Raw genomic sequence first — 26,579 nt, 5'->3', positions numbered from 1 at the left:
GGGAGCGGGAAGTGTCTTCCAACTGTTATAGTGTGCTCTCCCTAGCACTTAGTAGTAATAACACTGGCATTTATATGCTTACTATGTGGTAAATACCGTTCTAAATGTTGGGATAAAAGTCATCATCATCAATCGTATTTATTGAGCGCTTACTATGTGCAGAGCACTGTACTAAGCGCTTGGGAAGTACAAATTGGCAACATATAGAGACAGTCCCTACCCAACAGTGGGCTCACAGTCGTGATTTCTAATTCCAGCTCCACCACCTGTCAGCTGTGTGACTTTGGGCAAGTCACTTAACTTCTCTGGGCCTCAGTTCCCTCATCTGTAAAATGGGGATGAAGACTGTGAGCCCCACGTGGGACAACCTGATGACCTTGTATCTCCCCCAGCGCTTAAAGCAGTGCTCGGCACATAGTAAGCGCTTAACAAATGCCATTATTATTATTATTGAGCGCCCGGTTAGCTCAGTTGGTAGAGGATCAGACTTTTAATCTGAGGGTCCAGAGTTCACGTCCCTGTTTGGGCGTGCGTAATAATCTTTTTCCAAGGGTTTAGTCCAGTGCTCCGCACGCAGCAAGCGCTCAACAAATACAATTGAATGAATATTATTATTAATAATAATAATGACGATAATAATGACATTTGTTAAGCGCTTACTATGTGCCAAGCACTGTTCTAAGCACTGGGGGGGGGAGGGGGTCGCCCAAGGTAATCAGGTTGTCCCACGTGGGGTTCACAATCTTCACCTCCATTTTACAGATGAGGTCACTGAGGCACAGAATTGAAGCTACTTGCCCAAGGTCACACAGCAGACAAGCGCTGGGGCCGGGATTAGAACCCATGACCTCCGATTCCATGAATTTTCTTATTTTTAGACTGTGAGCCCACTGGTTGGTAGGGACTGTCTCTATATGTTGCCAACTTGTACTTCCCAAGCGCTTAGTACAGTGCTCTGCACACAGTAAGCGCTCAATAAATACAATTGATGATGATTCCCAAGCCCCTGCGCTTATTATTATTATTGTTGCCGCTGAGCCCCACTGCTCCTCCAAGTGTGGGGTCCCCTCGTCTCCAGGCAGTATGAGAAGTAGAGAAGCAGTGTGGATCAGTGGAAAGAGCCCGGGTTTAGGAGTCAGGGGTTGTGGGTTCTAATCCCACCTCTGCCACTTGCCAGCTGGGTGACCTTGGGCAAGTCACTTCACTTCTTCAGGCCTGAGTTCCCTCATCTGTCAAGTGGGGATTAAATGTGTGAGCCCCCCGTGGGACAACCTGATGACCCTATATCTCCCCTAACATTTAGAACAGCACTTGGCACATAATCAGCGCTTAAATGCCAGCATTATTATTATTATTATCTGTGCCTCAATTCCCTCATCTGTCAAATGGGGATTAAATGTGTGAGCCCCCCGTGGGACAACCTGATCACCTTGTATCTCCCCTAACGTTTAGAACAGCACTTGGCACATAATCAGCGCTTAAATGCCAGCATTATTATTATTATTCTCTGTGCCTCAGTTCCCTCATCTGTCAAATGGGGATTAAATGTGTGAGCCCCCCGTGGGACAACCTGATGACCCTGTATCTCCCCTAACGTTTAGAACAGCACTTGGCACATAATCAGCGCTTAAATGCTAGCATTATTATTATTATTCTCTGTGCCTCAATTCCCTCATCTGTCAAATGGGGATTAAATGTGTGAGCCCCCCGTGGGACAAACTGATGACCCTGTATCTCCCTTAACGTTTAGAGCAGCACTTGGCGCATAATCAGCGCTTAAATGCCAGCATTATTATTATTATTATTCTGTGTGCCTCAGTTCACTCATCTGGAATATGGGGATTAAATGTGTGAACCCCACGTGAGGCAACCTGATGACCTTGTATCTCCCCCAGCGCTTAGAACAGTGCTGGGCACATAGTAAAAGCTTAATGAAGACCAGCATTATTATCATCATTATTATTCCCTGGGCCTCGGTTCCCTCACCTGTCAAAGGGGGATGAAGACTGTGAGCCCCACGAGGGACGACCTGATCACCTTGGACCTCCCCCTGCGCTTAAAACAGTGCTCGACACACAGTAAGTGCTTAACGAACACCACCATTAATATTATCTGTGCCTCAGTTCCCTCATCTGTAAAATGGGGATGACGACTGTGAGCCCCACGGGGGACAACCTGATCACCTTGTATCCCCCCAGCGCTTAGAACAGTGCTAGGCACATAGTAAGCGCTTAACAAAGACCAGCATTACTATTATTATTCTCTGGGCCTCAGTTCCCTCATCTATAAAATGGGGATGAAGCCTGTGAGCTCCACGAGGGACAACCGAATGACCTTGTATCTCCCCCGGCGTTTAGAACAGTGCTTGGCACACAGTAAATGCTTAACAAATACTACCATTATTATTCTCTGGGCTTCAGTTCCCTCATCTGTAAAATGGGGGTGAAGCCTGTGAACTCCACGTGGGACAACCTGATCACCTTATATCTCCCCCAGCACTTAGAATAGTGCTTAGCACATGGTAAGCGCTTAATACCATCTTTACTACTATTCACTGGGCCTCAGTTCCCTCATCTGTAAAATGGGGATGGAGCCTGAGTGCCCCACGGGGGACAACCTGATCACCTTGTATCTCCCCCAGTGCTTAGAGCAGTGCTTGGCACATAGTCAGCGCTTGGAGAAGCAACGTGGCCCAGTGGAAACAGCACAGGCTTTGGAGTCAAAGGTCATGGGTTCAAATCCCAGCTCCGCCACTTGTCAGCTGTGTGACTTTGGACAAGTCCCTTCACTTCTCTGGGCCTCAGTTCCCTCATCTGTAAAACGGGGATGAAGACTGAGAGCCCCCCATGGGACCACCTGATCACCTTGTAACCTCCCCAGCGCTTAGAACGGTGCTCTGCACATAGTAAGTGCTTAATAAATACCATCATTATTATTACAATTATTATTATTACTTAACTTCTCTGTGCCTCAGTTCCCTCAGGTGTCAAATGGGGATGAAGACTGTGATCCCCCCATGGGACCACCTGATCACCTTGTACCCTCCCCAGCGCTTAGAACGGGGCTTTGCACATAGTAAGCGCTTAATAAATGCCATCATTATTATTACTTAACTTCTCTGTGCCTCAGTTCCTTCATCTGTCAAATGGGGATGAAGACTGTGAGCCCCCCGTGGGACAACTTGATTACCCTGTAACCTCCCAAGCGCTTAGAACGGGGCTTTGCACATAGTAAGCGCTTAATAAATGCCATCATTATTATTACTTAACTTCTCTGTGCCTCAGTTCCTTCATCTGTCAAATGGGGATGAAGACTGTGAGCCCCCCGTGGGACAATTTGATTACCTTGTAACCTCCCCAGCGCTTAGAACTGTGCTTTGCACATAGTAAGCACATAACAAATTATTATAATTGTTATTATTACTTAACTTCTCTGTGCCTCAGTTCCCTCAGGCGTCAAACGGGGATGAAGACTGTGAGCCCCCCGTGGGACCACCTGATCACCCTGTAACCTCCCCAGCGCTTAGAACGGGGCTTTGCACATAGTAAGCGCTTAACAAATACCATGATTATTATTACAATTATTATTATTACTTAACTTCTCTGTGCCTCAGTTCCCTCAGGCGTCAAATCGGGATGAAGACTATGAGCCCCCCGTGGGACCACCTGACCTTGTAACCTCCCCAGCGCTCAGAACGGTGCTTCGCACATACTAAGCGCTTAATAAATGCCATCATTATTATTATAATTATTATTAACTTCTCTGTGCCTCAGTTCCCTCAGGTGTCAAACGGCGATGAAGACTGTGAGCCCCCCGTGGGACAACTTGATCACCTTGTAACCTTCCCAGCGCTTAACAAATACCATCATTATTATTATAATTATTACTATTATTATTACTTAACTTTACTTAACAAGGACCGCCTGACCTTGTAACCTCCCCAGCGCTTAGAACGGTGCTTTGCACATACTAAGCGCTTAATAAATGCCATCATTATTATTATTATTTAACTACTCTGTGCCTCCGTTCCCTCAGGCGTCAAATGGGGATGAAGACCGTGAGCCCCCCGTGGGACAACCTGATCACCTTGTAACCTCCCCAGCGCTTAGAACAGGGCTTTGCACATACTAAGCGCTTAATAAATACCATCATTATTATTGCAATTATTATTATTACTTAACTTCTGTGTGCCTCAGTTCCCTCAGGCGTCAAACGGGGATGAAGACTGTGAGCCCCAGTGGAACCACCTGATCACCTTGTAACCTCCCCAGCGCTTAGAGCAGGGCTTTGCACATACTAAGCGCTTAATAAATACCACCATTATTATTGCAATTATTATTATTACTTAACTTCTGTGTGCCTCAGTTCCCTCAGGCGTCAAACGGGGAGGAAGACTGTGATCCCCCCGTGGGACCACCTGACCTTGGAACCTCCCCAGCGCTTAGAACGGGGCTTTGCACATACTAAGCGCTTAATAAATGCCATTATTATTATTATTACTTAACTTCTCTGTGCCTCAGTTCCCTCATCCGTCAAATGGGGCCGAAGACCGTGATGACCCAGTGGCCGGCTGATTTCCGGGCCTGCGACCCCCGAGTCACCTTGAGGGCTGAGGGGGCGAGGAGGGCGGGTTGTCCGGGGGGAAAGGGGGGAGGGAAAGCCCGGAGGGCTCCTCGGTGGCATCGCCTGAGGCCCCCCACACACCTCCCCCCCACCCCCGCAGCCCTCCATGTTTTCCCGCCGAAGCCACGCTCACCTGCAGCCGGGTGACCAGCAGGCCGTACGACGCCATTTTGTGCACTGACAAAGATGAGGTCGCGTGAGGGTGACGCGCGCGCATGCGCGGGGCCACCCTTATAGCCCGCCGGCCGGAAGTGGCGGGGACACATCCGGTGACGTCACGACGCCAGGCCCCCGGCAGGCCGCCGTCCCTTCATTCATTCATTCATTCATTCATTCATTCATTCATTCATTCATTCATTCATTCATTCATTCATTCTTCATTCATTCATTCATTCTTCATTCATTCATTCATCATTTCTTCATTCATTCATTCATTCATTCGTTCGTTCATTCATTCATTCATTCTTCATTCTTCATTCATTCATTCTTTCTTCATTCATTCATTCTTCATTCTTCATTCATTCATTCTTTCTTCATTCATTCATTCATTCATTCTTCATTCTTCATTCATTCATTCTTTCTTCATTCATTCATTCTTCATTCTTCATTCATTCATTCTTTCTTCATTCATTCATTCTTCATTCTTCATTCATTCTTTCTTTCTTCATTCATTCATTCTTTCTTCATTCATTCATTCATTCATTCATTCTTCATTCATTCATTCATTCATTCAATCGCATTTATGGAGCCCTTCTTGGGAAGGGCAAGTCGGCAACCTAATTACAGTAGTCTTAATTTAATACCGAGATTATATAGTCATAATAATCGATTGAGCCCTTCCTGTGGACTAAGCGCTTGGGAAGTGCAAACTGGCAACCTAATTATGTTATTCTTAATTTCATATCCATATTAAACGTTAATGATAGCCGATGCTCTTAATGTGTATTGATAATCATAATGGCATTTATTAAGCGGTGCAGTCATTCAGTCGTGTTTATTGAGCGCTTCCTGTGCGCAGAGCACTGGACTAAGCGCTTGGGAAGTACAAGTTGGCAACATAATTATATTAATTTAATATCAATATTAACTGTTAATAGTAATCGATGCTAATAATGTGTATTAATAATCATAATGGCATTTATTAAGCGGTGCATTCATTCAATCATGTTTATTGAGCGCTTCCTGTGTGCAGAGCACTGGGCTAAGCGCTTGGGAAGTGCAAGTTGGCAACACAATTATATTATTCTTAATTTAATATTAATAATAATCGATGCTATTAATGTGTATTAATAATCATAATTGCATTTATTAAGCGGTGTAGTCATTCAATCGTATTTATTGAGCGCTTACTTGTGCAGAGCACTGGACTAAGCGCTTGGGAAGTCCAAGTTGGCAACATCTAGAGACAGTCCCTACCCAACAGTGGGCTCACAGTCTAAAAGAATCATCATCATCATCATCATCATCATCATCATCATCATCATCATCAATCGTATTTATTGAGCGCTTACTGTGTGCAGAGCACTGTACTAAGCGCTTGGGAAGTACAAATTGGCAACATATAGAGACAGTCCCTGCCCAACAGTGGGCTCACAGTCTAAAAGGGGGAGACAGAGAACAAAACCATACTAACAAAATAAAATAGAATAGAATAGATATGTGCAAGTAAAATCAATCAATCAATCAATCATATCTATTGAGCACTTACTGTGTGCAGAGCACTGTACTAGGCACTTGGGAAGTACAAGTTGGCGACATATAGAGACAGTCCCTACCCAACAGTGGGCTCACAGTCTAAAAGAAAGAATGAATGAATGAATGTTGCCAACTTGTACTTCCCAAGCGCTTAGTACAGTGCTCTGCACACAGTAAGCGCTCAATAAATACGATTGATGATGATGATGATGATTCTTTTAGACTGTGAGCCCACTGTTGGGTAGGGACTGTCTCTATATGTTGCCAACTTGTACTTCCCAAGCGCCTAGTACAAGCACACAGTAACCGCTCAATAAATATGATTGAATGAATGAAGGAATGAATAAATACGATTGATTGAATGAATGAATGAATGAGTGAATGAGTGAATGAATGAATGAATGAATGAATGAATGAATGGATAGGGCTTTGAAGGGAGGAAGAGAGCTAGCTGTTGAGGGGCGGGGCGAGGCCTACAGGTCCTGGCAGACAAAACGCCAATGAAGCGGCGATTAAAGACTATAAAAAAAAAATCATTCTTTTCGTCGTAGAACTGAGGAATTACAGGATGTTATAATTCTGGAATAATTATTGAGAGAGTCGGAAACGCGTCTGGGGGTTTGGGATCGTCGAGGGGAGGGGTGCACCCCTTTCAGGACCTGTCCCTTGGGGTGGAGGTAAGGAAGTCTCGCGAGAAGGAGGGCGGGGGGAGGAGCCGCGAGCGGGGTGAAAGGTCAACGGGGGGTGGGTGAGCAGCAGCATCAACTCGTGCTTGGGCCCGGGGCGCGGGAAAGAGAGGAATGGCCAAGCATCATCCAGATTTAATCTTTTGCCGCAAACAGGCTGGAGTCGGTGAGTCCAAAGCCTTTTCTACTTTACCCAATTGTCCTTCTCAACCCCTTAGTAATCATAATCATAATAATGATGGCATTTGTTAAGCGCTTACTATGTGCCAAGCACTGTTCTAAGCGCTGGGGAGGTTGCAAGGTGATCAGTTCGCCCCACAGTCTTCATCCCCATTTGACAAATGAGGGAACTGAGGCACAGAGAAGAATAATAATAATGATGGCACTTGTTAAGCGCTTACTATGTGCCAAGCACTGTTCTAAGCGCTGGGGAGGATGCAAGGTGATCAGTTCGTCCCACAGTCTTCATCCCCATTTGACAAATGAGGGAACTGAGGCACAGAGAATAATAATAATGATGGCACTTATTAAGCACTTACTATGTGCCAAGCACTGTTCTAAGCGCTGGGGAGGTTACAAGGTGATCAGTTCGTCCCACAGTCTTCATCCCCATTTGGCAAATGAGGGAACGGAGGCACAGAGAATACTAATAATGATGGCACTTATTAAGCACTTAGTATGTGCCAAGCTCTGTTCTAAGCGCTGGGGAGGTTACAAGGGGATCAGTTCGCCCCACAGTCTTCATCCCCATTTGACAAATGAGGGAACTGAGGCACAGAGAATAATAATAATAATGATGGCATTTATTAAGCGCATACTCTGTGCCAAGCCCTGTTCTAAGCGCTGGGGAGGATGCAAGGTGATCAGTTCGCCCCACAGTCTGCTTCCCCATTTGACAAATGAGGGAACGGAGGCACAGAGAATAATAATAATAATGATGGCATTTATTAAGCGCTTACTATGTGCCAAGCACTGTTCTAAGAGCTGGGGAGGTTACAAGGTGATCAGTTCGCCCCACAGTCTGCTTCCCCATTTGACAAATGAGGGAACAGAGGCACAGAGAATAATAATAATAATGATGGCATTTATTAAGCGCTTACTATGTGCCAAGCACTGTTCTAAGAGCTCGGGAGGTTACAAGGTGATCAGTTTGACCCACGGGGTGCTCACAATCTTCATCCTCCTTTGACAGATGAGGGAACGGAGGCACAGAGAATACTAATAATGATGGCACTTATTAAGCGCTTACTATGTGCCAAGCACTGTTCTAAGCGCTGGGGAGGTTACAAGGGGATCAGGTTGTCCCACGGGGGGCTCACAGTCCTCATCCCCATTTGACAAATGAGGGAACTGAGGCACAGAGAATAATAATAATGATGGGACTTATTAAGCATTTACTATGTGCAAAGCACTGTTCTAAGCGCTGGGGAGGTTACAAGGTCATCAATTCGTCCCACAGTCTTTATCCCCATTTGACAAATGAGGGAACTGAGGCACAGAGAATAATAATAATGATGGCACTTATTAAGCACTTACTATGTGCCAAGCACTGTTCTAAGCACTGGGGAGGATACAAGGGGATCAGGTTGTCCCATGGGGGGCTCACAGTCTTCATCCCCATTTGACAAATGTGGGAACTGAGGCACAGAAAATACTACTAATGATGGCACTTATTAAGCACTTACTATGTGCAAAGCACCGTTCTCAGCGCTGGGGAGGTTACAAGGTGATAATAGTAATAATGATGGTATTTGTTAAGCGCTTACTATGAGCAAAGCACTGTTCGAAGCGCTGGGGGGGATACAAGGTGATCAGGTTGTCCCACGTGGGCTCACAGTCTTAATCCCCATTTTCCAGATGAGGGAACTGAGGCACAGAGAAGGAAGTGACTTGCCCAAAGTCACACAGCTGACAATTGGCAGAATCGGGGTTTGAACCCATGACCTCGGACTCTAAAGCCCGGGCTCTTTCCATTGAGCCACGCTGCTTCTCTCAGCATGTGGGATCAGGTTGTCCCACAGCCTTCATCCTTATTTGACTGATGAGGAAACTGAGGCATACAGAATAATAATAACGATGGCATTTATTAAGCACTTACTATGTGCCAAGCACTGTTCTAAGCGCTGGGGAGGTTACAAGGTGATCAGGTTTCCCACGGGGGGCTCACAGTCTTTATCCGCATTTTACAGGTGAGGGAACTGAGGCGCAGAGAAGTAAAGTGACTTGCCCAAAGTCACACAGCTGACAAGTGGCGGAGCCAGGATTAGAACCCATAATCAATCAATCAATCAATCAATCGTATTTATTGAGCGCTTACTATGTGCAGAGCACTGTACTAAGCGCTTGGGAAGTACAAATTGGCATCACATAGAGACAGTCCCTACCCAACAGTGGGCTCACAGTCCATAACCTCCGACTCCCAAGCCCGTGCTCTTTCCACTGAGCTACACTGCTTCTCATCACAATTATTTATAATTATTGATTAATTATGTTGCCAACTTGTACTTCCCAAGCACTTAGTCCAGTGCTCTGCACACAGTAAGCACTCAGTAAATACGATTGAATGATTATAGTTGATTATTAATAAATGCCACAATTATTATTCTATAGATAAATAACGGCCTGACTTAGTGGATAGAGCACGGGCATGGGAGTCAGAAGGATTGTTGCCAATCTGTCCTTCCCAAGCGCTTAGTACAGTGCTCTGCACATAGTAAGCGCTCAATAAATACGATTGATGATGATGATTTGGGTTCCAATGCCACTTGTCCGCTGTGCGACCTTGGGCAAGTCACTTCATGTAGAACAGCGCTTAGCAAGTACCAAAATTATTATTCACTTCTGTGCCTCAGTTACCTCATCTGTAAAATGGGGATAAAGACTGTAAATCCCGTGTTGAACAGGGCCTGACTCCCCCACACCGGATTAACTTGTATCTACAGTTGCAGAGTGTTTGACGCGTGGTGAGCGCTTAACAAATGCGATCATGGCTACTGGGCTGTGTGACCTTGGGCAAGTCACTTCACGTAGAACAGCGCTTAACAAGTACCAAAATTATTATTCACTTCTGTGCCTCAGTTACCTCATCTGTAAAATGGGGGTAAAGACTGTGAATCCCGTGTGGAACAGGGCCTGACTCCCCCACACCGGATTAACTTGTATCTACAGTTGCAGAGTGTTTGACGCGTGGTGAGCGCTTAACAAATACGATCCTGGCTATTAAAACGTCATAATCATTAATGCTTTGTGTCTCCTTTTCCCTCCTTGCCTGCAGCCATCGGGAGACTGTGCGAGAAATGTGAGTTTGCCACCTTCCCCCCACGCTCCCTTCCGCGGGGCTCTGACCCACCTTAGATCGAGGCAACCCCCAGGGAGGCCTCCCACAATAATAATAATAATAATAATAGCATTTATTAAGCGCTTACTATGTGCAAAGCACTGTTCTAATCAATCAATCAATCGTATTTATTGAGTGCTTACTGTGTGCAGAGCACTACCAAGCGCTTGGGAAGTACAAGTTGGCAACATATAGAGACGGTCCCTGCTGGGGAGGTTACACGGTGATCAGGATGTCCCCCGGAGGGGCTTACAGTCTTCATCCCCATTTTCCAGATGAGGGAACTGAGGCCCAGAGAAGTGAAGTGACTTGCCCAAAGTCGCAGAGCTGGGATTTGAACCCAAGACCTCTGACTCCAAAGCCCGGGCTCTTTCCACTGAACCACGCTGCTTCTCTAAGATGGGAAGCCACAAGGGAAGAGCTCTCCGACTTGTACCCGATTACGCGGCTTGAAATTAGCTTTCCGGGCCAGGGGAAGATGTATCCAGATATGGGCCAAGAGCTGCCGTGGTTATAATAATAATGGCATTTATTAAGCGCTTACTATGTGCAAAGCACTGTTCTAAGCGCTGGGGAGGTTACAAGGTGATGAAGTTGTCCCACTCGGGGCTCACAGTCTTCATCCCCATTTTACAGATGAGGGAACTGAAGCACAGAGAAGTGAAGTGACTTGCCCCAAGTCACACAGCTGACAGTTGGTGGAGCGGGATTTGAACCCATGACCTCTGACTCCGAAGCCCGGGCTCTTTCCACTGAGCCACGCTGCTTCTCCTGTCCACATGTTTTGTTGTGTGTCTCCCCCTTCTCGACTGTGAGCCCGTTGTTGGGTCGGGACCGTCTCTCTATGTCGCCAACTTGTACTTTCATTCAGTCGTATTTATTGTCTCTATCTGTTGCCGAATTGTACTTTCCAAGCGCTTAGTCCAGTGCTCTGCACACAGTTAAGCGCTCAATAAATACGATTGAATGAATGGGATTGAGCGCTTACTGGGCGCAGAGCACTGGACTAAGCGCTTGGGAAGTCCAAGTTGACAACATCTAGAGACGGTCCCTACCCAACAGCGTCTAGAAGGGGGAGACAGACAACAAAACAAGACATATTAACAAAGTAAAATAAATAGAATAAATATGTACAAATAAAATAAGTAGAGTAATAAATCCGTACAAACATATATACATATATACAGGTGCTGTCGGGAGGGGAAGGAGGTAAGGCGGTCGGGGTGAAATTGTCAGCTGTGTGACTTTGGACAAGTCACTTCACTTCTCTGTGCCTCAGTTACCTCATCTGTAAAATGGGGATGAAGACTGTGAACCCCCCAGTGGGACAACCTGATCACCTTGTAACTCCCCAGTGCTTAGAACAGTTCTTTGCACATAGTAAGCGCTTCCTAATCGCATAGTCCAGTGCTCTGCACACAGTAAGCGCTCAATAATACGATTGAATGAATGGATGAAAAAAGGCCCTTGAGGAAGAGGCATAGCTGAGTGGAAAGAGCACAGGTTTTGAGGCAGGGGTCAGAGCACCTGGGTTATTGTCCCATCTCTGCTAATTGCCTGCTGTGTGTCCTTGGGCCTGTCACTTAACTCCTCTGGGCCTCAGTTTACTCAGTTATAAAATAATAATAGTATTTATTAAGCGCTTACTATGTGCAAAGCACTGTTCTAAGCGCTGGGGAGGTTACAAGGTGATCAGGTGGTCCCCCGGGGGGCTCACAGTCTTCATCCCCAAATTACAGATGAGGGAACTGAGGCCCAGAGAAGTGAAGTGACTTGCCCACAGTCACACAGCTGACAAGTGGCGGAGCCGGGATTAGAACCCATGACCTCTGACTCCAAAGCACGGGCTCTTTCCACTGAGCCACGCTGCTTCCCAAGCGCTTAGTACACTGCTCTGCACACAGTAAGTGCTCAATAAGCGCTCTCCCCCTCGTCCCCCCTCCATCCCCCATCTTACCTCCTTCCCTTCCCCACAGCACCTGTATATATGTTTGTACATATTTATTACTCTATTTATTTTGCTTGTACATATCTATTCTATTTATTTTACTTTGTTAGTACGTTTGGTTTTGTTCTCTGTCTCCCCCTTTTAGACTGTGAGCCCGCTGTTGGGTAGGGACTGTCTCTAGATGTTGCCAACTTGGACTTCCCAAGCGCTTAGTACAGTGCTCTGCACGCAGTAAGCGCTCAATAAATTTGATTGATTGATTGATTGAATAAATACGTGCGCAGCCCTCCCCAGCTATTCTCCTCCATCTTTGGCCCAGGTGACCTTTCTCTGTAAGAGTGAAGGTTTCATTGTCTTTTCAGGGCCCCGGTGTGTCCCGAAGAACTAAACGAACCCTGGGCAGCACCCCTCTCCTTCCCATAAACCCTCCCAACCCTGTCTCAGAAAAGTAACGTTCCAACAACGCACACAAAAAACAAGTCACCCTTTGTTGTCCGCCAGCGGACTTGGCATGACTGACTCCATTGCACTGTTGGGTAGGGACCGCCTCTATATGTTGCCAACTTGTACTTCCCAAGCGCTTAGTACAGTGCTCTGCACACAGGAAGCGCTCAATAAATACGATTGAATGAGTGAATGAATATCGGCAGTAACCCTTCACCTGTACATATGTTTGTACGCATTTAGTACTCTATTTATTTTACTTGTACATATTTACTATTCTATTTACTTTATAAATGCTGTGCATCTAGCTTTACTTCTATTTATTCTGATGACTTGACACCTGTCCACGTGTTTTGTTTTGTCGTCTGTCTCCCCTTTCTAGACCGTGGGCCCGTTGTTGGGTAGGGACTGTCTCTAGATGTTGCCGACTTGTACTTCCCAAGCGCTTAGTCCAGTGCTCTGCACACAGTGAGCGCTCAATAAATACGATTGAATGAGTGAATGAATATCGGCAGTAACCCTTCACCTGTATATATGTATGTACAGATTTACTACTCTGCTTATTTTACTTGTACATATTTACTATTCTATTTATTTTGTAAATGCTGTGCATCTAGCTTTACTTCTATTTATTCTGATGACTTGACACCTGTCCACGTGTTTTGTTTTGTCGTCTGTCTCCCCCTTCTAGACTGTGAGCCCGTCGTTGGGTAGGGACCGTCTCTAGATGTTGCCGACTTGTACTTCCCAAGCGCTTAGTCCAGTGCTCTGCACACAGTAAGCGCTCAATAAATACGATTGAATGAGTGAGTGAATATCGGCAGTAACCCTTCACCTGTATATATGTATGTACAGATTTACTACTCTGCTTATTTTACTTGTACATATTTACTATTCTATTTATTTTGTAAATGCTGTGCGTCTAGCTTTACTTCTGTTTATTCTGATGACTTGACACCTGTCCACATGTTTTGTTTTGTCGTCTGTCTCCCCCTTCTAGACTGTGAGCCCATCGTTGGGTAGGGACCGTCTCTAGATGTTGCCGACTTGTACTTCCCAAGCGCTTAGTCCAGTGCTCTGCACACAGTGAGCGCTCAATAAATACGATTGAATGAGTGAATGAATATCGGCAGTAACCCTTCACCTGTATATATGTTTGTACGGATTTACTACTCTATTTATTTTAATTGTACATATTTACTATTCTATTTATTTTGTAAATGCTGTGCGTCTAGCTTTACTTCTATTTATTCTGATGACTTGACACCTGTCCACGTGTTGTGTTTTGTCGTCTGTCTCCCCCTTCTAGACTGTGAGCCCGTCGTTGGGTAGGGACCGTCTCTAGATGTTGCCGACTTGTACTTCCCAAGCGCTTAGTCCAGTGCTCTGCACACAGTAAGCGCTCAATAAATACAACTGAATGAGTGAATGAATATCGGCAGTACCCCTTCACCTGTATATATGTTTGTACAGATTTACTACTCTGCTTATTTTACTTGTACATATTTACTATTCTATTTATTTTGTAAATGCTGTGCATCTAGCTTTACTTCTATTTATTCTGATGACACCTGTCCACGTGTTTTGTTTTGTCGTCTGTCTCCCCCTTCTAGACTGTGAGCCCGTCGTTGGGTAGGGACCGTCTCTAGATGTTGCCGACTTGTACTTACCAAGCGCTTAGTCCAGTGCTCTGCACACAGTAAGCGCTCAATAAATACGATTGAATGAGTGAATGAATATCGGCAGTAACCCTTCACCTGTATATATGTTTGTACGGATTTAGTACTCTGCTCATTTTACTTGTACATATTTACTATTCTATTTATTTTGTAAATGCTGTGCGTCTAGCTTTACTTCTGTTTATTCTGATGACTTGACACCTGTCCACATGTTTTGTTTTGTCGTCTGTCTCCCCCTTCTAGACTGTGAGCCCGCTGTTAGGTAGGGATGTTGCCAACTTGTACTTACCAAGCGCTTAGTCCAGTGCTGTGCACACAGGAAGCGCTCAATAAATACGATTGAATGAATGAATGAATGAAAATACGATTGAATGAATGAATGAAAGAGGCAGGGAAGTGGGTTTAGAGGGTGCCTTCTCCCCAGAACTTCAGAGCTGCGGAATTCACCTCTAACTGTGGACTGTCTTCCTCCTCCAGGTGACGGGAAGTGTGTGATCTGTGACTCTTACGTGCGCCCCTGCACATTGGTGCGGATCTGCGACGAGTGTAACTACGGCTCCTACCAGGGCCGCTGTGTCATCTGTGGGGGGCCCGGGGTCTCCGATGCCTATTACTGCAAGGAGTGCACCATCCAGGAGAAGGATGTGAGTACGTGGCCGGTGCTGCCGTGGGCAGGTGGCCTTTTCCCCTCTCTAATAATAACGATGGTGGCATTAGCTAAGCATTTACTATGTGGCAGGCCCTGGGGTGGATAGAGCAAATCAGGTAGGACACGATCCCTGTCCCACTTGGGGGCTCGCGATCTTAATCCCCGTTTTACAGAGGAGGGAACTGAGGCACAGAGTAGGGAAGTGACTTCCCCAAGGCCTCTACCTTCGTTATTCCTTGCAGCCTATAATAATCAATCAATCAGTCATATTTATTGAGCGCTTACTGTGTGCAGAGCACTGGACTAAGCGCTTGGGAAGTCCAAGTTGGCAACATATAGAGACGGTCCCAGCCAACAGTGGGCTCACAGTCTAGAAGGGGGAGATGGAGAACAAAACCAAACATACTAACAAAATAAAATAGAGAAGCAGCGTGGCTCAGTGGAAAGAGCCCGGGCTTTGGAGTCAGAGGTCATGGGTTCGAATCCTGGCTCCGCCACATGTCTGCTGTGTGATCTTGGGCAAGTCACTTCACTTCTCTGAGCCTCAGTTACCTCATCTGTAAAATGGGGATGAAGACTGTGAGCCCCACGTGGGGCAACCTGATCACCTTGTATCCTCCCCAGCGCTTAGAACAGTGCTTTGCACATAGTAAGCGCTTAACAAATGCCAATTATTATTATTATTATTATTATTATAAAATAAATAGAATAGATATGTACAAGTAAAATAAATAGAGTAATAAATATGTACAAACATATATACAGGTGCTGTGGGAAAGGGATAATAATAATAGTTGTGTTTATTGAGCACTTACTGTGTGCAAAGCTCTGTGCTAGAGCTTGGGAGAGTACAAGGTAACAGTAAACAGAAACATTCCCTGTCCAAAGCGAACTTACAGTCTATAAAAATGGGCAGATCCCTAATAGTCATCCCTTAGGAATAACCCCAGGTGGCCCCTTACAGTTTCTAGATTGTAAACTCCCTGTGGGTACAGTTGTAATCAATAAATACCATTGATTCTGCCATCTGCCAACTGTTATGTTGTACTCTCCCTTTTAGACTGTGAGCCCACTGTTGGGTAGGGACCGTCTCTATATGTTGCCAACTTGGACTTCCCAAGCGCTTAGTACAGTGTTCTGCACACAGTAAGCGCTCAATAAATACGATTGATGATGATGATGATGATGATGATGATGATACTCTCCCAAGCACTAAGTACAGTTTTCTGAATGACAGTATTTACTGGGCACTTACTATGTGCCAGGCACTGCTAAGCATGGGGATATGCAAGCTAAGCTACGTGCTTGTTTGTTTTTTGCCTTGAAACTCTCATCTTGGGAGTTAAACTGGATTTTATCATCATCATCATCTTCAGTCGTATTTATTGAGCACTTACTGTGTGCAGAGCGCTTATCCCAAGGGTGCCTCCTGTCCAAAATGCAGAGGAAGTCCCCCTAGACTGTAGACTTCTTCTTGATAATAATAATAATAGTAGGAATTGTGGGATAGATACGTAGTAATCGAGTTGGACACAGTCCCTGTCCCACACAGGGCTCACAGGCTTCATCCCCATTTTAAAGATGAGGGAACTGAGGCACAAAGAAGTTGAATGACCCCAAGGGGAGGTATTTCTTAATCAGCCAATCCTTGGTTGTCCTTAATAATAGCAAAGGTTATTAAGATCTCCAAGTTATCCCCAAGTGTTGCCGGTTAATATAACTTGAAACATTCCCCGGATTAAATCATCTTTTACCCTCTTCCCTCTCCCTTCTGCATTGCTTATTCCCTTAGATCTGTGCCCTTTAAGCACTTGATATTCACCCTACCCAAAGCAGGATGGGGAGAGACGCCCTATCACCCTTGTTACGCTGTAGGACCCAAGGACTTTCCGTTGTCTCACAGAATAATAATAATAATAATAATAATGTTGGTATTTGTTAAGCGCTTACTATGAATACTGCATAGCTATGTAATCCTTGGTCCTCCCTGAAGGTCGATTGGCCACCTCTACCTGACTGGGTCTTTTCCTCACGGTATTGATAAGGACTGTCTCTATGTGTTGCCAGCTTGTACGTCCCAAGCGCTTAGTACAGTGCTCTGCACACAGGAAGCGCTCAATAAATACGATTGATGATGATGACTTTATTTGTGTGGTTAGCGTGGGGTTGGCTATATTGGCAATCAGGGCCTACTGTCCTGACCCCCAAGAGTGGCAGGGAGAACATTTTACAGAGGAGGCTCTGAGACGTCAGAGGACTTGCTCAATGTCACTCGGTAATAAGAATAATAATAATAATAATGGCATTTATTAAGCGCTTACTATGTGCAAAGCACTGTTCCAATTGCTGGGCTGAGCTGGGATTGAAACTGCTCTTCCAACTTTCCACCCAATGCCCTTTCCTCTAGTTTTCAGCTGCATAGTTACAAATAATAATAATAATGACGGCATTTATTAAGCGCTTACTATGTGCCAAGCACTGTTCTAAGCACTGGGGAGGTTACAAGGTGATCAGGTTGTCCCATGGGAGGCTCACAGTCTTCATCCCCATTTTACAGTTGAGGAAACTGAGGCATAGAGAAGCTAAGTAACTGGCCCAAAGTCACACAGCCGACAGCTGGCGGAGCTGGGATTTGAACCCATGACCTCTGACTCCAAATAATAATAATGGCATTTGTTATGCGCTTACTATGTGCAAAGCACTGTTCTAAGCGCTGAAAATGTCATTATTATCATTATTATCATTATTATTTCTCTGGGCCTCAGTGACCTCATCTGTCAAATGGGGATGAAGACTGTGAGCCCCACGTGGGACAACCTGATCACCTTGTATCGACCCCGGGCTCTTTCCACTGAGCCATGCGGAATCTGCTGGGGGCGAAGGGAAGCCCGTCTGATGGAATCGCAGAGACCCGATGCGGAGCCCAACTTGCCATCCTGGTGCCCAGTAGCACTTAATCGTTTAATTGACCCTTCCCTACTGGGCCACTCCCACGGGATGTGGCTTGCTCACATCTCCCACCCCACAATGAGCCTTATTCATGTTTCAGACCGGGATAACGTCATCATCATCATCAGTCGTATTTATTGAGCGCTTACTATGTGCAGAGCACTGTACTAAGCGCTTGGGCAGTACAAATTGGCAACATATAGAGACAGTCCCTACCCAACAGTGGGCTCACAGTCTAAAAGGGGGAGACAGAGAACAAAACCAAACATACTAACAAAATAAAATAAGTAGAATAGATATGTACAAATAAAATAAATAAATAAATAGAGTAAAAAAAATGTGTACATACATATATACAGGTATATATGTCCATGACGTCCCTGTCTTGCACAGCTCGGGAATGTAATGAGGATCCGTGGGAGACGTTATCTCGCAAATTAAAGCACTCGGCAAAAATCGGAACAGCCGGGCAGGGGCCTGGGAACCAAGCACGTGCCCGCTGTTTGGCTGTGAATCCCTTCTCTCCTTCCCCACCCACCCAAAACACATCAGCCGTCACATGGCATCATGGCATGGCATCATTTCCCTGCTTCTTAGGTGCCCCCGAGTGGCTTGGAAAATTCCCCAGAGTTGAGGCCTGGGCTTCGGGGTGGGGATCCTCACACTTGCTCAGTGCCCGGGAAATCGGGGCGAATCTCGTATCAGCTCCGGAAAAGTTCTGCTTCCCGGTTCCGATCCCCAGAAGTCAGCCGGGTGAAGCGCGCTGTGGGCAGGGAGTGTGTCTTCCAACTCTGTACTCTCCTAAGCGCTTAGTACAGTAAGTGCTCATTAAATACGGTTGACTGATCTACTGATGGCACTGGGAGCAGGCATGTGAGGATATTCCCGTCTCGTTGGGGAAACTGAGGTGTTTAAGTTCTGGTTCTCGAATGCCCTCCCTCTGCCCATCCTCCAGGCTAGCTCTCTTCCTCCCTTCAAGGCCCTACTGAGTGCTCACCTCCTCCAGGAGGCCTTCCCACACTGAGCCCCTTCCTTCCTCTCCCCCTCGTCCCCTTCTCCACCCCCCCATCTTGCCTCCTTCCCTTCCCCACAGCACCTGTATATGTGTATATATGTTTGTACATATTTGTTACTCTATTTTACCTGTACATATCTATTCTATTTATTTTATTTTGTTAGTATGTTTGGTTTTGTTCTCTGTCTCCCCCTTTTAGACTGTGAGCCCACGATTGGGTAGGGACTGTCTCTATATGTTGCCAATTTGGACTTCCCAAGTGCTTAGTACAGTGCTCTGCACACAGTAAACGCTCAATAAATACGATTGATGATGATGATGATTAAGGTTGCAGAGATTTCCAGGAAGAGAGAAAATGGACGGCCTTCTGCCAAGTGCCAGTCCAGACTCGTGGAAACTGCAGGGAGGAGTGGAGAGGGGGCAGAGTAGTTGGTCAGGGCACAGGATCTTAGGACTTCTCCATGAACTCGATGCCCACTCCATACCCACCCGTCCTCTGGGCACCGACTTCAATAGAGTTTCCCGCCTGGGGGCATTAAGAATCCTCCGCACGTAAAATCCTCAAGTTTTTCAATCAATCGTATTAAGCGCTTACCGTGTGCACAGCACTGTACTAAGCGCTTGGGAAGTCCAAGTTGGCAACATCTAGAGACGGTCCCTACCCAACAGCGGGCTCACAGTCTAGAAGGGGGAGACGGACAACAAAACAAAACATGTGGACGGGTGTCAAGTCATCAGAAATTCTTGAGAAGCAGCGTGGCACAGTGGAAGGAGCCCGGGCTTTGGAGTCAGAGGTCATGGGTTCTAATCCCAGCCCCGCCAACTGTCAGGTGTGTGACTTTGGGCAAGTCATCTCATCTCCACTTCATCTCCAGAGGTCATGGGTTCTAATCCCAGCCCCGCCAGCTGTCAGGTGTGTGACTTTGGGCAAGTCATCTCATCTCCACTTCATTTTTTTTTTCCTCTATTTATTTATTTATTTTATTTGTACATATCTATTCTATTTATTTTATTTTGTTAGTATGTTTGGTTTTGTTCTCCGTCTCCCCCTTTTAGACTGTGAGCCCACTGTTGGGTAGGGACTGTCTCTATATGTTGCCAATTTGTACTTCCCAAGCGCTTAGTACAGTGCTCTGCACATAGTAAGCGCTCAAGAAATACGATTGATGATGATGATGATGATCTCCTTCAGGGGGAGGCAGTCGTACTTCATTAAATGAAACCTGGCGTTCCGGTTGCCAGTTGTTTTCAGAGACAACTGTGAGTGAATCCTCATGAACATCTTTGATAAATCCCTTGTAGAAAGCCCCGTTAGAGCCACAGACCTCCACCGTCAGCTCCGCCATGACTGAACAGGAGCTAAAATCAATCAATCAATCGTATTTATTGAGCGCTTACTGTGTGCAGAGCACTGTACTAAGCGCTTGGGAAGTACAAGTTGGCAACATATAGAGATGGTCCCTACCCAACAGCACGGCCTGGTGAAATGAGCCCGGTCCTGGGAGCCTGAAGATCTGGATTCTAATGCTGGCTCCCCTCTCGTCCGCTGGGTGACCTTGGGCAAGTCACTTTACTTCTCTGGGGCCTCAGTTCCCTCATCTGCAAAATGGGGGTCCAATAATAATAATAACAATGGCATTTATTAAGTGCTTACTACATGCAAAGTGCTGGGGAGGTTACAAGGTGATCAGGTTGTCCCACAGGAGGCTCACAGTCTTAATCCCCGTTTTACAGATGAGGTACAGAGGCACAGAGAAGTGAAGTGACTTGCCCAAAGTCACACAGCTGACAATTGGAGGAGCCGTGGTTTGAACCCATTTCCTCTGACTCCAAAGCCCGGGCTCTTTCCACTGAGCCACGATCAATCAATCGTATTGAGCGCTTACTGTGTGCAGAGCACTGTACTAAGCGCTTGGGAAGTCCAAGTTGGCAACATATAGAGACGGTCCCTACCCAACAGTGGGCTCACAGTCTAAAAGGGGGAGACAGAGAACAAAACCAAACATACTAACAAAATAATACTTCCTCCTATTCGAGATGACTGCGAAGTCCCATGTGGGATCTGGTCAACTTTTGTCCGCCCCAGCGCTTTGTACGGTGCTTGGCATACAGTAAGCACTTAACAAATGCCACAGTAATAGCAATAATAATTAAAATTGTGTGAAAGCTCAAACAGCTTTCAGCTTTGAGGTGCCCCAAATGGCCTCTGCCCTTCAGAAGCCATCTTAGAAGCCGCTGAAATTGTCACCGGCCTCACCCTCAACTTTGTACTTCTCCTGAGCTCCTTAATGGTCCCGCCGTCTCCCTGAAACACGGTTCTCGGTTTTGCCTTCCTTTCTCTTCACTTACAGCTCCGCCCGTTGAGTTTTCCGGCACTTAGCAGCCCCTCAGTCGGAATTCAGGCCACCCCTATCTCCTGCCTATCCCACGGGGACCCGGGAATAAATCTGTGGACTCCTGGGAGCCACACAGAAGGGGAAGACCTCGTGGACCATGTACCAATTCCCAACAGGGAAGCAAACGGGGCGGCCCAGAACTGGCCAGAGGGAAACAGGGAGGAAGGAGATTGCAAGGGGTGGGGAGAAAACTAATCAGTCGCCTCTAGTTGCTTTGACGTCTTCCCGCTCCCTTTGTGGGTTTGGGAGCATTTCCAGCTCCAGGGTGCCAGTTCGGAAACGGGAGCGTGATGCACTTGGGCTCAAGTTAAAGAAAACCTGGAGGGATCGCAGCGTGCCCCTTGGGTCCTATCGGGAAGATCACCCTTGGGGGAATGGGCCAGATAATCACTTGCTCTGTGTTGGAGTGGTTCGGTCGACCAGTTCATTCAATCGTTCATTCAGTTGTATTTATTGAGCGCTTACTATGTGCAGAGCACTGTACTAAGCCCTTGGGAGAGTGCAAAATAATAAACAGGAACATTCCCTTCCCACAACGAGCTTACAGTCTAGAGGGAGAGACAGGCATTAGGAGAAACAAAGTACAGATATGGGCATAAGTGCTCGGGGTCCGGGAGCGGGAGATGACGCAGAAGGGAATCGAAAGTAAGGAAAACAGGGCTTAATCAGGGAAGGCCTCTTGGAGGAGATGTGTCTTCAGTTAGGCTTTGAAGGTGGGCAGAGTAAGGGGCGCAGACGGGAAGAATCCTACTGTCCCGCTCTGGGTCAGCTCTTTCCATTCCCGGGAGGCCAAGCAGAGGGTGGGAACGCTGGCCCGATTCGGTCCGGCGGTCGGCCAGCGGGTGCAGGGAACGGGGCCGCTGTTGCCAACTTGTACTTCCCAAGCGCTTAGTACAGTGCTCTGCACACAGTAAGCGCTCAATAAATACAATTGATTGATTCCTTCTGGGTCTCGTAAGCAGGATGGGTTCGTTCTTTCCACCCCTCCTGGCGTTCCCCCTCTCCTGCCGCCAGCTACGGCTTCCCGAAGAAATCTGTTACTGCAGTTTTTCGGCGCTCAGGAATCCTGTCAGAAGTCAGCAGCGGTGTGGCTTAGTGGACAGGACATGGGCCTGGACGTAAACGAGACCTGGGTTCTAATCCTGGCTCTGCCGATCGCTTGCTGTGTGACCTGGGAAAAGTCACTGCACTTCTGGACCTCGGTTTCCTCAACTGTAAAATGGGGATTCGGTCCTCCTCCCTCCTACTTAGTCAGTGAGCCCCATGCGGGACAGGGGCTGTGTCCAATCTGATAAACTTGTACCTACCCCAGTGCTTAGACGGGTGTATGACCAAAAGTAAGCACTTAACAAATACCTTTAAAAAAGTCTTTCGTGAGGTCCTCTAGACGTTCCTGGGGCTCACCCAGTGACCACAGGGTTTGTCACCCATCTTGATTCCTCAACTCGATCCATTTGCCAACTCAGCCTTTAGCTGTCATCCCTCCGGGCACTACTGTCAGGTGGGGAAGCAAACGTCCAGCGCATTCTCCAGCTATGCGGGCACACTGAACCCAAATTTCCCTTCCAGGAGTGGCAGAGCTGAAGACATCTTTTTTTTTCCTCGTTAAATTGTTCTGGCTCCCTTGATGATAATAATAATAATAATAATAATGGCATTAAGTGCTTACTACACACAAAGCACTGTTCTAAGCGCTGGGGAGGTTACAAGGTGATCAGGTTGTCTCAAGGGGGCTCACAGTCTTCATCCCCATTTTACAGATGAGGTAACTGAGGCCCAAAGTCACACAGCTGACAAGTGGCAGAGCCGGGATTAGAACCCACGACCTCTGACTCCCAAGCCTGGGCTTTAGATGAGAGAATGGAGGCACAGAGAAGTAAAGTGACTTGCACAGAGGGCAAGTTGCAGAGCTGGGATTAGAAGCCAGGTCCTCTGACTCCGTGGCCCCTGCTCTGTCCAGGAGGCCCCACTGCTTCTCGGATACCCTTGCCCAGGTATTCATGACTGACTCTCCCTATTGTCGGACCATTAGTCATTTATTCATTTGATCGTATTTATTGAGCGCTTACTGTGTGCAGTGCACTGTACTGAGCGCTTGGGAAGTCCAAGTTGGCAACATCTAGAGACGGTCCCTACCCAACAACGGGCTCACGGTCTAGAAGGGGGAGACGGACAACAAAACAAAACACGTGGACAGGTGTCAAGTCGTCAGAACAAATAGAATTAAAGCTAAATGCACATCATTAACTGAATAAATAGTAAATATGTACAAGTAAAATTGAGCCATGCTGCTTCTCTCTCTTTTTTTTTTTTTTTTGATGGCATTTATAAATCTGATAAATCGGTACGAACATATATACAGGTGCTGTGGGGAGGGGAAGGAGGTAGGGCTCGGAGGGATGGGGAGGAGGAGAGGAAAAATGAAGATTTGATGAAACGGTGAGCCACTCCGTCAAGGAAGGAATTTCTACAGTGGGGTTGGAGGGGAAGAAGGAGACGACCAGCGGAAGCTGCCCCTCTTGAATTCAGGCGGAAATTCCTTACGAATCGGAGTTCTTGGTCTGTATTGTGTCTCTTAGCCTCCCGTGTCTCTCCCTTCTTTCCAGCGAGACGGCTGCCCCAAGATCGTCAACCTGGGCAGCTCCAAGACCGATCTCTTCTACGAGCGGAAAAAGTACGGGTTCAAGAAGAGGTGATCCGTTGGCGCTTTCCTCCGCCTCCCCGCCCTCCCCTCCCCATCTCACTGCTGCAGCTGCCCGAGAAGAAACGCCCCCCACCAACCAGCCAAGAAGAGAAACCGAGCCCCGCGTAGCGCCGTGTTTATTTATCTGTGGGCATCGGGCCTCTCTTCCCCCGCCTCTCTCCCGCAATGTGGCGGGGGAGGATGAGTGTCGCCGACCTGAAATTCGGGGAAAACGCGTCACCCGGGAAAAGCACTTGAAATGCTGGTCCCATCTCAGGTGAGGAGCTAGAGTCCGTCCGCCACTTTGGAGGTGGTCCCTGCACGGGGGGTAGGACGGTTTAGCCCCTTCCAGATTAGTAGCCTTGGGGGGGGGAGCGTTAGGGTCTTCCCCCTCCACCTCTGTAGGGGTGCGTATGTTTCCCCCGCCCCCGAGAATCTCCGGGATGCAGCGTTTTGAACGGGGCGGGGAGAGAGGTGTCAGAACAGTAATAGTGGGTATATTAAATGTCAAAACAGCCAGGAGGTGTGGGGGGATGATTGTACTTGTTTGTATTCCCCTGATGAAGAAAGACTTAAGATCCTTTGTGTAGCTGCAGTGTGTGAGTTTATTAAAGTTTTTTTTCTTCGTTCTTTTCTACTCACCATCCTGGTCACCTTTACAAGCATGGCTGTCTGATTTGGAGGAGGGGAGGGAAGGATCGTGGGGGGCGTGCAGCCAGTAATAGCACAGGAATGGCTGCATCGGAAGAGCCCTCCTCGATTCTCTTCAAGCGCCTCTCGATTCCGAAGGATATTCGCACGGATCACTTGGCACTGGGCTCATTTCTTGAGAAGCAGTGTGGCTCAGCGGAAAGAGCCCGGGCTTTGGAGTCAGAGGTCGTGGGTTCAAATCCCGGGTCTGCCAACTGTCAGCTGTGTGACTTTGGGCAAGTCACTTCTTCACTTCTCTGGGCCTCAGTTCCCTCATCTGGAAAATGGGGATGGAGACTGTGAGCCCCCCGTGGGACAGCCTGATCACCTTGTATCCCCCCAGCGCTTAGAACAGTGATTAGCCCATAGTAAGCGCTTAACAAATACCATCATTATTATTATTATTTCTTGGCCCAGAGGATAATAGCTTTGTGCCTCGGACCGAGTGAAATGTAGTTCTTGAATCCCGTGTGTCGTATACGACCTAAAGGAGGTGCTGAGGCTTCATTGGGTCCTTTGGCTTTGAATGTCACCTTAAACAGCGTGGCTTAGTGGAAAGAGCCCGGGCTTTGGAGTCAGAGGTCTTGGGTTCAAATCCTGACTCCGCCAACTGTCAGCTGTGTGACTTTGGGCAAGTCACCTAACTTCTCTGTGCCTCAGTTACCTCATCGGTAAAATGCAGATTAAAACTGAGGCCCCCGGTGGGGCAACCTGATTACCTTGTAACCTCTCCAGCGCTTAGAATAGTGCTTTGCACATAGTAAGCGCTTAACAAATACCATTATTATTATTAAAGAAGATAAAAATGACCCGGATTATTGCATCCGCACTGCCCGTCTAGAAAACGGTGCTGTCTCATCCTTGGTCCCACCTGGGTTCTGAGCTGAGACTTCCCCGGAGCAGGAGAGAGAGAGAACAGGGCTTCCAAGGTGCAGGAATATCTGCCCCTGGTATCAATCTATAGTATTTGGAGTTAGAGGTCATGGGTTCGAGTTCCGGCTCCACCACATGTCTGCTGTGTGACCTTGGGCAAGTCACTTAACTTCTCAGCCTCAGTTACTTCATCTGTAAAATGGGGATTGACTGTGAGCCCCACGTGGGACAACCTGATCATCTTGTATCCCCTCCAGCGCTTAGAACAGTGCTTTGCACATAGTAAGCGCTTAACAAATGCCATTATTATTATTGTTATTTATTACAATAGCACTAAATGCTCGGGAGAGGCCAGGGGTTAGAAGACGCAATTTATACTCTGAAAGAGGCTGTGCGGCTTAGGGGAAATGGTTTGGGCCAGGGAACCAGAAGACCTGGGGGGTTTTAATCCCAGCTCCACCACTTCCTTGCTGTGTGACCCTGGGCAAGTCACTTAGCTTTTCTGGGCCCCGGTTTCCTCAACTGCAAAACGGGGATTCAATACTTGTTCTCCATGAACCCCACATGGGATTGATTGATATTTACTTAGTATGTTTGGTTTTGTCCTCTGTCTCCCCCTTCTAGACTGTGAGCCCGCTGTTGGGTAGGGACCGTCTCTATATGTTGCCGACTTGTACTTCCCAAGCGCTTAGTACAGTGCTCTGCACACAGTAAGCGCTCAATAAATACGACTGATTGATTGATTGATCTAGACTGTGAGCCCACTGTTGGGTAGGGACTGTCTATGTTGCCAACTTGGACTTCCCAAGCGCTTAGGACAGTGCTCTGCACACAGTAAGCGCTCAATAAATACGATTGATTGATTGATTCCCCCCCATATTAATTTGTATCCGCCCCAGCTTCTAGAACAGA

At 47.0% G+C, this 26,579-nt stretch overlaps 2 protein-coding genes across 2 annotated transcripts in view; one reads left to right on the top strand and one right to left on the bottom strand.

The window, feature by feature from the left end:
* Window positions 1-4,832, bottom strand: part of ACO2 (aconitase 2) — a 30,891-nt gene extending 26,059 nt beyond the window's left edge. The window contains exon 1 of the mRNA XM_038756307.1: window positions 4,757-4,832. Within this exon, the coding sequence (XP_038612235.1) occupies window positions 4,757-4,792 (36 nt within the window). The 5' untranslated portion in view covers window positions 4,793-4,832. The remainder of the gene's footprint in view (window positions 1-4,756) is intronic.
* Window positions 4,833-7,059: 2,227 nt separating this feature from the next.
* Window positions 7,060-24,745, top strand: PHF5A (PHD finger protein 5A). The gene is made up of 4 exons (XM_038756568.1): window positions 7,060-7,170; window positions 10,279-10,302; window positions 14,890-15,056; window positions 24,028-24,745. Exons 1-4 carry the CDS (start codon window positions 7,119-7,121, stop codon window positions 24,115-24,117), a joined length of 333 nt encoding a protein of 110 aa, XP_038612496.1. The 5' UTR covers window positions 7,060-7,118; the 3' UTR covers window positions 24,118-24,745.
* The last annotated feature ends 1,834 nt before the right edge of the window (window positions 24,746-26,579 follow it).

The sequence above is a fragment of the Tachyglossus aculeatus genome, chromosome 14, assembly GCF_015852505.1.
Source record: "Tachyglossus aculeatus isolate mTacAcu1 chromosome 14, mTacAcu1.pri, whole genome shotgun sequence".
Classification (NCBI taxonomy): Eukaryota; Metazoa; Chordata; class Mammalia; order Monotremata; family Tachyglossidae; genus Tachyglossus; species Tachyglossus aculeatus.
The sequence above is the reverse complement of the archived record's forward strand: the minus strand, read 5'-3'. Positions and strand labels throughout refer to the sequence as shown.

Excerpts from the sequence above, each read along its gene's own strand:
- PHF5A (XM_038756568.1), top strand. The coding sequence starts at position 7,119 with ATGGCCAAGCATCATCCAGATTTAATCTTTTGCCGCAAACAGGCTGGA. Across the intron at positions 7,171-10,278 it reads CCGCAAACAGGCTGGAGTCG|CCATCGGGAGACTGTGCGAG; the intron begins GTGAGTCCAAAG and ends CCTTGCCTGCAG. Across the intron at positions 15,057-24,027 it reads GCACCATCCAGGAGAAGGAT|CGAGACGGCTGCCCCAAGAT; the intron begins GTGAGTACGTGG and ends CCTTCTTTCCAG.